The sequence below is a fragment of the Carettochelys insculpta genome, chromosome 1, assembly GCF_033958435.1.
Source record: "Carettochelys insculpta isolate YL-2023 chromosome 1, ASM3395843v1, whole genome shotgun sequence".
NCBI classification, from domain to species: Eukaryota; Metazoa; Chordata; order Testudines; family Carettochelyidae; genus Carettochelys; species Carettochelys insculpta.
In genome coordinates this window covers 303225484-303240823 of record NC_134137.1, presented here as the reverse complement: position 1 = coordinate 303240823, position 15340 = coordinate 303225484, and the positions used below count along the sequence as shown (strand labels likewise).

At 51.4% G+C, this 15340-nt stretch overlaps 1 protein-coding gene across 2 annotated transcripts in view; it reads left to right on the top strand.

The window, feature by feature from the left end:
• ACSS3 (acyl-CoA synthetase short chain family member 3) overlaps positions 1-15340 on the top strand; it is a 173670-nt gene that overhangs the window by 133114 nt on the left and 25216 nt on the right. For both annotated transcript variants that reach the window (XM_075012266.1, XM_075012259.1), the window contains one exon: positions 343-406. In XM_075012266.1, coding sequence (XP_074868367.1) covers positions 343-406 — 64 coding nt within the window. The remainder of the gene's footprint in view (positions 1-342; positions 407-15340) is intronic.

The following is a 15340-nucleotide window of genomic DNA, read 5'->3' as shown; positions in this document are numbered from 1 at the left end:
GACATTCTGTAATTCCTTTTTTGCCTGTGACTTCCACACTGAGTGTGATACACGTGGTCATTCATCAAATTAAGGTTTGTAGGTATGGTGAGTTAGTGTGCAGCATGCCTGGGTGTTAATCTACAGCACTCTTGCTTGCTGTGTGGACCTGCTACTGCACACTAGATGTTCCATCGTGCTGTGTAAGGAGGTCTGCTTAGCCGGTTAGTGCATTGTAGCTTCTCACCCTGGCTCGCTTTGCCCTCCCTACCCAGGTAGATGAGCTGTTAGAGATTGTCCTTGTCCAACTGCAAAGTACTGGTAACAGGTGAGAAAATGATTTCTTCCTTTATTACTTTACAGTGATGGTTCTGGATGACAACAAGCAACCAGTGAAGGCCAGGACTTTAGGAAATATTGTGGTAAAGTAAGCAAGTCAAAACTTCCAATGTCATATAATTAAGAGTTGCTGCTTGCTTTATATGAAAACTGTCGAGGAAGGCCGCGCTTTCTGGTTTTGGCAAATACATAAGGAGGGTGGGAGTAGAAGAGCCTGGCTGTCTTTGATGCTGATTTTATGGAAGCCCACATGTTATCTGAAAACACTAATATGGAAACAATCAATTTATCCAGTACAAAAGGGTTAAAACTCATTAACATAACATAAGAACATAACATAAGAACAGTCATACTGGATCAGACCAAAGGTCCATCCAGCCCAGTAGCCTGTCTTCCGACAGTGGCCAGTGCCTGGTGCCCTAGAGGGGGTGAACCGAAGACAATGATAAAGTGATTTGTCTCCTGCCATCCATCTCCAGCCTCTGACAATCAGAGGCCAGGGACACCATTCCTACCCTGGGCTAACAGCCTTCTATGAACCTAATCTCCATGAATTTATCTAGCTCTTTCTTAAATTCTGTTATAGTCCTACCCTTTACAGTCTCCTCTGGCAAGGAGTTCCACAGGTTGACTGTGTGCTGAGTGAAGAAGAACTTACTTTTATTAGTTTTAAACCTGCTACCCATTAATTTCGTTTGGTGTCCTCTAGTTCTTGTATTATGGGCACAAGTAAATAATTTCTCATTATTCACCCTCTCCACACCTGTCATAATTTTATATACCTCTATCATGTCCCCCGCAGTCTCCTGTTTTCTAAACTGAAAAGTCCCAATCTTTTTAGCCTTTCCTCATATGGGACCTCTTCCAAGCCCCTAATCATTTTAGTTGCCCTTTTCTGACCCTTTTCTAGTGCCAGGATATCTTTTTTTAGGTGAGGAGGCCACATCTGTACACCGTATTCATACCATAGATTTGTATAGGGTTCTGATAACTTGACCTGCAACTGCTTTTTTTCTCTCTCTTTAGGGCAGACTACTTTGCCAATTTCTTATTTGCCAGCATCACAACAAATCTAGTTACTGTGATGCAAGAGAACAGAGATCTGGGAACTGCTTTCAGTGTCTGACTTTCTTCTGATTCAGTAGAGCGCTGCAGTGTCCCAGAATTACATGTTTAACGATGCAATGGCTGCCTGCTGCTTCTTTGTCTCCAGCTGCTTAAACCTAAAGCAGCACTTGCAAATTTTTAGGGTTAGAAAGCTTATTTGCTAATTGTCCTAAAACAAGAGCCCATCTTGTGTCTGAAAATGTGGTTTGTATGGAGCAGATGACTTGGACCCTGCCCCAGAATGGACATGGCTCAGATGAGGAGCACATATTGAAAGAGCCCATAGGAAAGAGATTCTTTGTTGTTCTCTGTGCTACACCTTCTCTTTGATAACAGTTGACAGCAGCAGATTTTGTCTCTCCAATCTGGTGTGTTTTGTAAACAGTGAAAGTGAAATTAAACAGTGAACCCTAACCCGAACCTTAACCCTAACCCTAAGTGAAAGTAAACAGTGATGGTGAAATTGCAGTAGACTGATATGGTCTGAACTTGAGGCTTCAGACAATTCAGTCTGATATAGATGATAAAATTCACACAGTCACAACAGCATGAAACTGTTTGAGGCTCTGGGGCATGTGGCCTTGTGCACTTACATGGTTTAATATGCCAGACTTCACTTTGTAATTTTGCAGTGTTGGCTGGCCTCAGTTTACTCATGATGTCACCATCTGGAGTCAGTAGTGAAGAGCCGTGTCTACACGTGCACGCTACTTCGAATTAGCGGCACTCATTTCGAAATAGCGCCCGTCGCGGCTACACGCGTCGGGCGCTATTTCGAAGTTAACTTCGACGTTAGGCGGCGAGACGTCGAAGTCGCTAACCTCATGAGGGGATCGGAATAGCGCCCTACTTCGACGTTCAACATCGAAGTAGGGACCGTGTAGATGATCCGCGTCCCGCAACGTCGAAATTGCCGGGTCCTCCATGGTGGCCATCAGCTGGGGGGTTGAGAGATGCTCTCTCTCCAGCCCCTGCGGGGCTCTATGGTCACCGTGGGCAGCAGCCCTTAGCCCAGGGCTTGTGGCTGCTGCTGCGGCAGCTGGGGATCCATGCTGCAGGCACAGGGTCTGCAACCAGTTGTCAGCTCTGTGTATCTTGTGTTGTTTAGTGCAAGTGTGTCTGGGAGGGGCCCTTTAAGGGAGCGGCTTGCTGTTGAGTCCGCCCTGTGATCCTGTCTGCAGCTGTGCCTGGCACCCTTATTTCGGTGTGTGCTACTTTGGCGTGTAGACGTACCCTCGCAGCGCCTATTTTGATGTGGTGCCGCGCAACGTCGAAGTTGAACATCGACGTTGCCAGCCCTGGGGGACGTGTAGACGTTATTCATCGAAATAGCCTATTTCGATGTTGCTACATCGAAATAAGCTATTTTGATGTTGGCTTCACGTGTAGACGTAGCCAAGATGTCCTCTTACGCCCTCACCTCAGTAGCTTGATGGACAATTCTAGCCAATGTATGCCTGCCTGCAGCCGGTGCTCACATTAGTGATTGACAAATCTATCTACCCTTGGGTTCTCTACAAACTAACAGTTTATGTCCTCAGAGGACTTGGCTTTACTCATCAACATCAGAAAGGAGAAAGTTGTTAGATTAGCTTGCCAAGTTTTTCTGGCCTAGATCAAAGGAAATGACCTATTAGGCTGTGGCCACACTTGCAGCTTATTTTGAAATAATTTTCGAAATGAGGGGCGATTTCGAAATGAGCAGGAGAGCAGCGACACAGCAATTGCTCATTTCAAAATCGTTATTCCACTCCCGTGTTGGGAATAACGCCTCATTTTGATGTTAATTTCTAAATTAAATGTGTGTAACCGCTCCCTGGCTGCCATTTTGAAATGAAAAGTCCTCCACAGAGCCGGCCCCTCCCACCAGCAGCCAGAGCTCTATGGCTGACAGCTGCGGGTACCTTAAAGCTGCAGGGACGCAGAAACCCCATGCAGGAAGCTGAGAGTGTGCTGGCAGCCATAGGAGCACGAGGTGGCCAGATGACACTCCCCAGCACCCCCAAAAAGCGACACCCCACTGTGGCTGGACCGATGGCCAGCAGCCAAGACCCCAAAGAGGAGGGGGGCCCTCTGGCTTGAAGCTGAAGTCTATGACCTGCTGGCTGTCTGGGGGGAGGAGGACATCCTGCTCAAGGTGGAGGGGTGGAAGAGAAACGCGGACACCTTCGCCCACCTCACCAGCAACCTCGCTGCAAGGGGCCACCCCCTCCAGACCCACAACCAGATCTGCTCCAAAGTGAAAGAGCTGTGGCAGGGCTATGCCCAAGCAAGGGACTCAGCCAGACAGTCAGGGGCAGCGCTGGCCACCTGCCCCTACTTAAGGGAGCTCCACCAGCTGCTGGGACCCAGGGAGGCTGCATCACTTGAACAGACCCTGGACACGGCAGAGCCGGAGGGACAGGGCAAGGAGCCCCAGCCAGGACCCTCTATGCCCCACCTCCACTGCAGCCCCCAAAGTACCTGCTGGCACCAGGGACAGCGACAGCGGGAGTGAGGGACCACTGTACATGGCCAAGCCCGCCGAGGGCCCTAGCCAGGCTACCTCCACCTGGGCCTCCCCTGAACCACTCGAGGAACCCTCAGGTAGGACTGGGCGTGGGGAACGCTGGTCATGTGGGGGAGGGGGCGGTCCCTGACACAGCCAGTACAGGCCTGGGCACACGTCCAGAGGCCAGGGACCCAGGGATGGCTATCATCGCTGCTGGGTGGGGCCCCCACAGGGCCTTGGGCTGCCATGAGGGTCAGAAGCCTGGGAGGACTGGGGCAATCACTCCAATGTCCCCGCATTGATGGACCCCACAGAAGACAAGCCACCCCAGAGCCCGTCACTACAAGCAGGGTGGGATGGTGGTGGGGACAAGGCTGCTGGCCCACTATACCCAGGCTCATGACTGATAGGGCACCACCCTCTCACCTTATGTCTTCACAGCCTCAGCATCTGCCAGCCACCCCAGCCCCCTAGACGTGCCCGGGAGCCCCACATCAACAGAGGAGGGTGAAGGAGCAACACCTCCCCAGACAGGGCGCCATGGTGGGAGGAGCCACCGCCACAGCTGGGCAGATGATCTGGCAGCAGCCCACACGGCTGCATGGCGGGAGCAGAACCACTTGCTGTGGGAATGGCTCTCCATGGAGTGGGCAGCCTGGGACCGGGTGGCTGGGTATCTCGACACCCTGACCCACGCCATCGCTAACCGCCTGGCCCAGCTGCCTGCCCCATGGATGGCCTTTCCCACAGCACCCCCTTCTGCCCCAGCCCCTCTTTCCTCCCCGGTACCCTCCTCCTCCCCGCCACCTCCCTCTGCCCCAGCTTCTCCCTCTTCCCCATCACCCCCTCTTCCTCCACTCCTCCCTGTTCCCCAGCCACCTCTGCATCCCTTCTGCCCCCTGGCCCCTGCAGCTCTGCTCCCAGCCAACATGACCCCAGATGAGCGGCAGGAGCTGGCTCACTGGCTGTGGCCAGGTGAGCCCTGCCCGTCTGTGGCTCCCCCCACCTCCGCCCCACAAGTCCGAGCCCCTAGATACCCCAGTTCAGCCCTACCTTCCTGTTCCACCTGCCCCATCCCGGCCCCACCGTGGTCCCCGGACCCGGGGCGGTCGTGGCTCCAGGGGCCGTTGTGGCTCCCGACGAGCCACTCCGATGGAGAGTTGAGGCCCTCCACCTCCCCATGTATATAGTTCACCCCCGCCCCCGTGTAAATAGTTCCCGCGCCCCGTAAATAGTCGCACATTCTTTCTGTTCCAAACATAGCACTTGCATTTATTTAATGGTGTATGGGTCCTGCCTTGAGTGGGGATGGCAAGGGCGATGCTGATAGGGGAGGTATGAGAACCAGGGCCGGGGGGAGGTGTTGCATGGAGTGAGCGGGGCCAGGTCATGGGGGTCCCCGGGCAAAGGTCTCCCGGAGGGCCTCCCACACACGCACCCCGTCCCGGTTCACCTGGCGATACAGGACCGCACCTGGCTGCTCATAGTGCGGCATGGCCTCGGCTGCCCAGTGTGCCACAAAGAGCTCCTGCTTGCTCTCCACGAGGTTGTGCGGTGCACAGCAGGCGCCCACGACTGCAGGCACGCTGGGCAGGCCTACCTCCAGGCACATCAGGAGGCACCTGAAACACGCCTTCAGACGGCCAAATGCCCACTCCATGGTGTTCCTGGCATGGTTGAGGCAGGCATTGAAGAGGCCCTGGCTGTCATTGGTGTGTCCCGTGTAGGGATTCATTAGCCAGGGCTGGAGTGTGTAGGCAGCATCCACAACGATGCACAGGGGCATGGTCAAGTCCCCCACTGGCAGCTCCCATGGGGGGATGTAGGTGGCCTCTGCCATCCTTCGGCCGAGCCACGAGTTCCGCAGGACACGGGCATCATGGGTCCTGCCCGGCCAGCCCACACAGACGTCAATGAAATGTCCTCTGGCATCCACGAGGGCCTGGAGGATGACGGAGTTGTAGCCCTTGAGGTTAATTTACTGTCCCCGGCTGTGTAGTGGGGCCCAGATGGCGATGTGGGTGCTGTCCAATGCACTGATGCAGTTGGGGAATCCCAGCTGTTGGAAGCCAGCCATGGCAGCGTCCACATCACCAAGGTGGATCAGGCAGCGCAGGAGGATCCTGTTGATGGTGGCGACAACCTGTAGGGTAGAGAGCACAGGTGCCTGTGAGTGTGTGGTAACATATGGGGACCCCATTCCCCAGGGCCCTGCTCCCTGGGAACCTCCTCTGTGGGAACCCCCTCCCCCGCAGGCACCCCACTCCACGGGGCCCCACACCTTGGGACCCCCCTCCTCAGGAACCCACCGTGGCCCCAGGTGCCTTACCTCAAGGAGGATGACCCCGATAGTGGCCTTCCCCACCCCGAATTGGTGGCCAACCAAGCGGTTGCTGTCCGGGGTGGCCAGCTTCCACAGAGCGATGGCCACTCGTTTCTCCAGGGGGAGGGCGGGCCGCATGCGGGTGTCCTGGTGGCGAAGTGCTGGTGCGAGCCAATGGCACAGCTCCATGAAGGTGGCCCGAGTCGTCTGGAAATTGCGGAGCCACTGGTCGTCGTCCCACTCTCTACAATGATGTTGTCCCACCATTCCCCACTGGTGGGGTACCGCCAGAGGCGACGGCGGGGCTGGAACAGGGGGTGCTCCGGATGCAGCGTGGGAGGAGCCTGCAGGAAGTTGGCCATGTGTCAGGCAACACGTAGGCTCATATGGCTTGCTGTCAGGATAGCCATCAAGCTGGCCACAATGTCCAAGGTGTCCCCATCAGTGAAGTGCTGCGGGTCCATGGCAGGCAGTGGTGTGGTGGCTAACCAAGGCTTTGCTGAGTGCTGTGCTGGAGGTCACGTGCTGCAAGCAGCCAGTGTCCTCAGCATGCGCACGGGGGATGTGTTTGGGAGCAGCCCTTTAAGGGGTTGGCTCGCCCGTGCTCCAGGAAGGGCTTGTCAGCCATTTGACCCTGCCTTCACCATTTCCTGCCTTGTTATTTCAAAATGAAGCTGTGGCAGTGTAGCCACTCCATTTCGAAATGACTGGGAATCATTTCGATGTTGCAGATCGCAATGTCGATCTGCATTTTGTGTGTAGTCGCTTCCATGCCACTTATTTCGAAATGGCTTATTTTGAAATAACGGATAGGGATAAGCCATTTCGAAATCACTCTCCAGTGTGGCCACAGCCTTAGTCTTCACAGAGAGCACAGCAACAGTGCTCTAGCATGGGGAAGCCTGCTCTGTTCAGAGGCTACTTTGCTTTGGGAGGTCTTCACTTTCAACTTAATAGGCTTAGGAGCTTCATATCCACTGGGGTCCAAAACAATCTGTCAGATCACCTAAACGGATGGTTTACAAGAGAGCAGGAGTGTTTTATTTCAGAATACCTATCAATGGGTAACAACATAATTGAAACTAGCATGAATATGCTGCACTATATTGACAAACAAGATATACAGAAATTTCAAATATTATATATAGAACTGTGTGGTTTTGTGACAAATTTTTAGTTTTTTGGCACAGAATTCCCTCAGGAGTAAATGCTGAAATAGCTGCCTGATACAACTTGACAGAACTAGCAGCCAAAGCTCAGTGTTTCAGATACACTAAATAATCTAGTATCTGTTGAACTGAAGAAAGGGACAGTGACACTGCCTTCCTGATCACATTTGTAAGAATGCATCTGTCAGGGAACCTGGGCCGTGACCTTGTATGAAACAGAACTGCTGACACTTTTTGTTGATCCTTGCCACAAATAGGTTTATTTATGGAAAATCACACCAACATAAGTTGCATTTGGCCAGGTATGCACAAAGAGAAGTATGTCTGTAACAATACAGGTAACAAAAAGATTTCCTCCAGGAGTAGGAAGTTAAAAAAGTGCTTACAACAGCCCAGTTCCTGTTACTCTGTTATACCTTTGTTGGGCACCTCAGTCTAGATGTGTCACACATGCCAGCTGGGCACAGCTTGGGGTGGGGGAAAGCTCTGCCTTTATCTTTTAGTCAATTCTCATTTATTTTCACCCTGCCCTCGTAGGTTACCACATTTAAGTTCCCAAATAGCAGAGAGTGCTGAGGCTAGAGGAGAATACAGTTGCAGCGTACTAGGAATGTCTGCACTGAGTTTCCCAGCCCAGACAGTAACACTCCCTATCCCCAGAGTTAAGCTGCAGGGCCAGACATCCAGACCTTCTCCCTCCCAGAGCCCAGATGCAGGCTTGGCTGCATTCCATACAACATGCATGGATTATTGTCCTGCAGTGCTGAGACAACCCATACCTGCTAATGGGGGATGGGCGGGGGCGCAAAATTGGTTGCCCCAGAACAGATTAAGTCATGTCCCTTCTGGGAGCCCTCCCTGCCTTACCTTCACTCTACCTTCCTGGAAAGCAGCGGCTCCTCCCTGCAGCTTTCAGTTGTGGCTTCTGCCACGCGCTGTAGGGCACAATTTGTCAGCTCCAGTAGCTGTTGCTCGGATAGGATTCCCAGGCACATCATGTGATTCAGCAGGGCTAGCAATCCTTGACAGAAATCAGAAGCAGGGAACTGAGCGTTTGTGCTCCTCTCCCCCCGACCGTGCTGGAGAATGCAGTGCACTCTGGCTTTTCCTCAGCCTTTGTGAAAGCCAGGTTTGCTGTGCCTGCTCCTATCCGGGGGTGCATGGGGATCAGTCAAAGCACACAAAGCCACAGAGCCTCCATCCTTGCTGTGCTGGGCACTGTGCTAACTGTCCTTCCCTGGCTCATATGTCCACTCCTTCATTCAGGATGTACTGTGAACTGAAGTTCACCCACACTTGTGCACCAGCATACTGTGATTTGGAGAGCCCCTAGCATCAGCCATCTGCTCTGGAGTGGCAGTGCTGTGGGGAGGAAAATGAAATTCTTTGCAGAACATTACTTCCGTGCAAGTATTGCATTGCACAGTGGTGTAGAAGTCTGTCAGAAGACAGCTTTCCACCCCCAAAGGTAAGTATTGGTTCTTCTCTGAGTGGTCCCTGTGGGTGCTCCACATTAGGTGTCAGGCTCGCCTTGGTGCCACAGATTTCCAAGCTGTACCTCGTTGGATTGTGCATGCACAGATGCGCACTGGTCCTTTGCACGCTTACAGTCATGTGTGCGATCCAGTCTACACCAGTTCCTCTCAACCGCCAGCGGCTGCAGATGGACTTTGCTTCCGCTCCAATGCCTAGAAAGATAAAACCGTTACTTGTTTACTATTTGCTAGTTCCTTTTCAAAACTCTTCCTTGAAAGTGTTCTTTAAAAGTTACTGTATATAGTTTAAAAAAAAAAGAAGAAGAATTAGAGGAGGGAGGAGAGCAGCAGCCACTGTGGCCTGCTTATCTCTAGCATAGATCAGTTGCTGAATCTTATCTACGGACTAGTAGCAGTTCGTTGTTGTTCCTTAATACCTGTTAAGTACCCTCATTAAGTTTAGACTTTATTAGGTTGGTCAACAAAGGAAGATACCTCAGGAGGGCTTCAAGAAGTGTGAGTCATGCCATGAGGCTATGCCGGCCTTGGACGGCCATAGCAAGGGTATCCGTTGTCTGGGTGAGACCCATATTCCTCAAAAATGTCCTCACTGCTCTAAGCTGACTGCTAGTGCGAGGAAGGATAGGGAAATGGGGATGAAAATGATTTTATTTGACAAGGCCCTTCAGCCTGGAACAACTGATTTAGCCCATCTGGAGGGTTCCTTAGTGCCGCAAAAATGGAAGGCAACCTCTCTGACCTCCTTGGGTCATAAGAGTAAGAAATTATTCCCTACTCGATCCTTGCCAGTACTACCTACGAGCAGGACAAGTGAGGCACAGAACCCAGATGTACTTGCTGCTAAAGGAAGCATAAAGCCTGGAGAGCAGAAGGCAGTGCCCGGGTCTCAGACCCTTAAGGATGCAGCACTGGAAGCCCTGCAGGTGCCTAAGTGCCAGGTGTCAGAGACTGCGGCACCAAGACCCCTGGCACCGAGAGCATTGGAACTGGGGTCATCCGAACAGGAACCTGTGGCGCTGAGGCCTCTGCCCATGCAGAACCGCAGGCCCTGGCACCAAGCATGGAACTGCAGGCACCAACACCCGCGCAGAAATCCGTGGCACCAGACATAACATCCATATCGGCACTGACCCACCAATCTCACGGACTTACAAAGGCATGGTCTAAGACTCAGCACTGAAGCCCATCACTGGAACTTCTCATCATATCACCTCTCTCTCCCAGCTCTCCTCCTGAAATGGGTATACCAGATTGGCCGTTAACACTACCATCACCTTTCTTGAGACTGCCGTCTCCACTCCTATGGCCCCCTTCTCCCTGGCTTAGGCATCCTGCACCTGTCATCAGACATGAGCTGCATGGATACCCCTACAGAGCATCTCCACCTATGTCCGTGTGATCTAGGAGGTCTCACTCTTCCCATCATCACAGATATAGACAATGCTCATGCTCCAGATCCTCCTCACCAGGACTGTGTCTTTGTCACTACATGCATCCAGACCACCGTGAGGACTATCATCTGTACCGAAGCTACTCAAGGTCCAGAGATAGATCTCAACATCCATGTTCCTCATAAAGACAGTACACATCCCCTCCTACCAAGGGGGACCACATCGCCCCTCCGAGAGAAGATCCAGAGCCAGTTATCAACCCCTCCTTGGAGCATTCAGGAGAACAGGTGCAGGAGGTGTCTGAGGAACAGACAGACGCATAGCAGACGGATGCCTCTTCGTCCTCTCCAGACGAGGCGGTCATCCCAGGAAATATGTCTCCTCCGGACAATCTAAAACAATTTCATGATTTGTTCAAAAGGCTGGCCCAGTCCCAGGATATACAGGTGGCAGAGGTGCAAGAGAAGCAGCACAAGCTCCTCAAAATCTGAGGACTCCTACATCATCGAAGATTGCCATCCCACTAGACAAGGCCATTATAGAGGCTGCTGTGAACATCCGGCAAACCCCATCTTCTATTCTGCCGACCAACAAACGGGTGGACAAAAGGTATTTTGTTTGTATTCAACCATCCCCAACCAAACTCCCTCGTGGTTGAGTCCTCTCAACAGAGGTCAAAGGCACCACAGTACAAATCCATGCTGTCGGATAAGGAAGCAAAGAGACTGGACTTATTCAGGAGGAAGGTATACTCATCCTCCACCCTACGGTTGTGCATGGCCAACTCAGCTGAACACCTCTCCAACCATAATTTTGATAATGATATGAGACTCATATCACTCATGGACTTTCTCCCAGATGACAAGAAACCAATTCTAAAGGCAGTATTGCAGGAAGGATATGCGGCCTCATGCACAGCAGTCCAAATCATGCTAGACGTGGCAGATACAGCAGCATGCTCCATGGCCACCACAGCAGTGATGCGGTGAATATCCTGGCTGCAAACATCCGGTGTTCCTAAGGCTCTGCAAACAAAAGTTGAAGACCTTCCCTTCGATAGGTTAAAACTGTTCCCCGAATCCACAGAGTTGGTCCTGCACTCCAGCAAGGACTCAAGAACTACGCTTAGAATGCTGGGCACGTACACTCTTCCTGACATGAGCAAAAGATATTACTCATACCAGCGATGTTACACCTATCAATCTCAGCGCCTTCAATACCAACGAAGCTATGACCATGGGCGCCAACAACATCAAAGACCACCTTTGACATCCCCAGCAAGGTCATACCCACATGCCACAGACAGCCAGGCAGCGAGTTTGACTGTTACGTTGAGGACTGCGACACCACTACCATCACTTAGTGCCAGCAACCACCTCAACCTCTGTTTCACTATCGTCTCAGACCATTCTACTGCCAGTGGGAAAGTATCACTATGGACAAATGGGTACTGGAGATTATTACTGTGGGATACGCCATCTCATTCCACTCCTTACCTCTGCCAAAAGCCCTACCCAGTGCCTCTTCAGGGACCCCTCTCATGAGACTTAGTTGAAACAAGAGGTAGATCACCTCATCTGCATAGGAGCAATAGAGAGAGTCCCGGACTCATTCCAAGGGAAAGGTTTTTATTCCCAATCCTTCTTCCCGGAAAAGGAAACAGGAGGTTGGAGACCAATCCTAGACTTACGGGCTCTCAGTCAGTACCTCCGCAAGCAACATTTCAAGATGACCGCTGTTACTTCTATAGTTACAGCACTGGATGATGCGGATTGGTTCACAGCCCTCGACTTACAAGATGTGTGCTTCCACATAACCATTCACCCTGCACACAGGCGCTTCCTCCGTTTCGCTGTGGGTATGGAGCATTTCCAGTACAAAGTCTTGCCCTTTAGCCTGTCCTCAGCACCAGGGTCTTTACAAAGACACTCTCTGTAGTGTCAGCTTACCTGCATCGTCAGGATGTATTCATCTTCCCATATCTGGACGACTGACTCTTGAAAGGCACTTTGTGGGCAGACATGCTACTTACGATAGACGTTACTGCGAAGACATTCCACTCGCTGGGCCTGGTCATCTACTTCCAAAAATTGACATCGGAACCCACACAGGACATAGTATTCATAGGAACGCGCATAGATGCTATCACGGCGAGTGTATCTGCCCACAGCACGTTTTCATGCCATCCAGTCTCTGATACAGGTACTGACATGCAGCCCCACAGTATGCGTATTGAATTGCCTTCAGCTTCTGGGGCACATGGCTGCCACCACATTTGTGGCACAGAATGGCAGACTGCATTTTCGCTGCCTCCGGCACTGGGTGGTGAGTGTGTACATGCCAACAATCATGCCACTCACAAAAAGGTATCGCCTCCTCCAGAGGTGCAAAAGTCTCTGAAATGGTGGATGGACCCCAGGAATCTGCTGTCAGGGGTGCCCTTCCACCAACTGCAAATCACAGTTTTTTTCTCACAACAGATTCTTCCCACATAGGCTGGGGGGCACACATGGGAAACAGGTCACTGCAAGGGCGATGGTCCCATACAGAGATGGCAATGCACATAAATATACTGGAACTATGGGCAGTGTTCAATGCATGCAAGGACTTCCTCCAATACCTATGACACAAGGTAGTTGGGGTCAACACTGACAACATTTCCATGATGTAGTATATCAATCGACAGGGCAGGGCCAGGTCCTGCACATTATGCGCAGAGGCAGTCCACCTGTGGAACTGGTACATTGCAAACAACATAAGTTTAAGAGCCTCAAACTTACCAGGGGTCAGCAATGCAAAAGCAGATCAGCTGAGCAGGCATTTCGCTCTCAAACACGAATGGGAGATCCGCTCCAATCTGCTTCGCTGTATATTCAGCACATGGGGGTTCCCTCAGATAAACTTCGTGACCTACAACAACAAGAAATGCCCTCAATACTGTTCCAGAATAGTCATTGGAGTGGGCTCATTAGGGGATGCCTTCCTACTGTCAGGGAAGGGCTCTTTGCTATGTGTTCCCTCCTACAGTACTTATCCCCAAGGTCCTGGAAAAGGCAAGGAGAGAGGGAGCACACTTGATACTTATAGTCCCAGCATGGGACCACCAACACTGGTTTCCTCTGCTGCAACGCATAAGGTGCTGCCCACCACTCCCCCTCCCAGTTGTACCGGACCTCCTCACACACAACCTGGGAGTCTTGAGGCACCCTCAGCCTCGAATGCTACGTCTCAAGGCATGGCTAATCCCTGGCTCAACTCCCTAGAGGATGTATGCTCAGAAAGGGTTAAAGAGGTCTTAGAATGCAGCCAATGGGCCTCTACCCGCAAAACTTATGTGTACAAGTGGAAGCGTTTTACTTCCTGGTGCTTATCCAAACAATTGACCACCCTAGAGGTCCCAGTTCCCACGATTTTGGATTATCTACTGGATCTAAAACAAGGGGGTCTATCCTTACCATCAGTAAAGGTCCACCTAGCAGCTATATTGGCCTTCTGCCACACAGTGGAAGGGTCAGCTATCTTCGCCCATCCCATTACAGCATGGTTCCTAAAGGGCCTTACGAATTTATACCCCCCTCAGAAGCCGATATCGCCTTCATGGAGTTTGGATCTGGTCTTTCGCACACTGTCTAGGCCACCCTTTGAACCTCTAGCCACCATCTCTCTTCGCCTACTTACCCTAAAAACAACTTTTCTTCTCACTATCACATCTGCTTGCAGAGTAAGTGAGCTGGCTGTGGTAATGGAGATCCCGCCCTGTACTGTTTTCTCCAAAGAGGTGGTAATATTACGTTTACACCTGCATTTCTCCCGAAGATCTCTTCAGAGTTCCACATCAGTGAGCCAATAACTCTACCATCCTTCTACCCTAAGCTGCACAACTTGAATAGGGAAGTACAGCTTCATGCACTTGATGTGAGAAGGACACTAGCTTTCTATATAGATAGAATCAAACCCTTCCAAAAGACGGAAGGACTGCTGGTGTCTCTTGCACCCAGATCAAAAGGGGAAGGACTATCCTCGCAAAGGATCTCAAGTAATATCACATTCTGTATAAAGATGTGCTACACTTTACGTAAGACCCCCTCTGCTAACTCCACCTAGGGCTCACTCCACCAGAGTGATGGTGGCTTCGACAGTCTTCTTTAGAGGAGTCCCCTTGAAGGACATTTGCAGAGCAGCAACGTGGTCATCCTATGACATGATCGCCAAGCACTACGTGCTTCATCGGCTACTGGAGGAGAGCCTATCGACAGCTCTCATCTCAGGAGCAAGCCATACATAATCCGATACCCCCCCTCCATGTTTTTGGGTCACTGCTAGGTAGTCATCTAATGTGGAGCACCCACGGGGACCTCTCAAAGAAGAAAGAGAAGTTACTCGTGTATAGTAACAATGGTTCTTCGAGATGTGTCCTAATGGGTGCTCCACTAGCCACCCGTTCGTCCCCACTTCGGAGTTTTGCTTTATATTTTTCAGGGGCATCTGAGGTGGTTGGTCGAGGAACTGGCATAGACCGGATCGCACACATGACCGTAAGCACATGAAGGACCAGTGCGCATCTGTGCATGCGCAATCCAATGAGATACTGCTTGGAAATCTCTGATCTGCGGTGCCAGGGCGAGCTCAACACCTAATGTGGAGCACCCACAGGGACACATCTCGAAGAACCATCGTTACTACACACGTGAGTTACTTCTCTTTTGTTTTCTCTAACAGCATGTTCCCAGAGTTTTTGAAAAACCTCGTCAAACTGTATTCTCAGTTGCAAGACCCCCTTCTTCTCTGAGTGCTCACTCATGTCCATTCCATATTAAGTGCTGGTGCTTGCCACTTGCACTGGTGCTGGAAGTCATTCTCTCAGCAGTATCCATAGGGGAGCGACTGGTGCCCTCTGGAGCAGAAGCCATGTGGCACAGTATAACAGGCACCATCAGCTTCCCCGCCACCACCCCCACCCTCAGTTCCTCCTGGCCATCAGTGATGGTGCACAGAACATTTGCTGCTTTTACTAGCATTGTTTAGGCTTCATTTGTATGAACAAG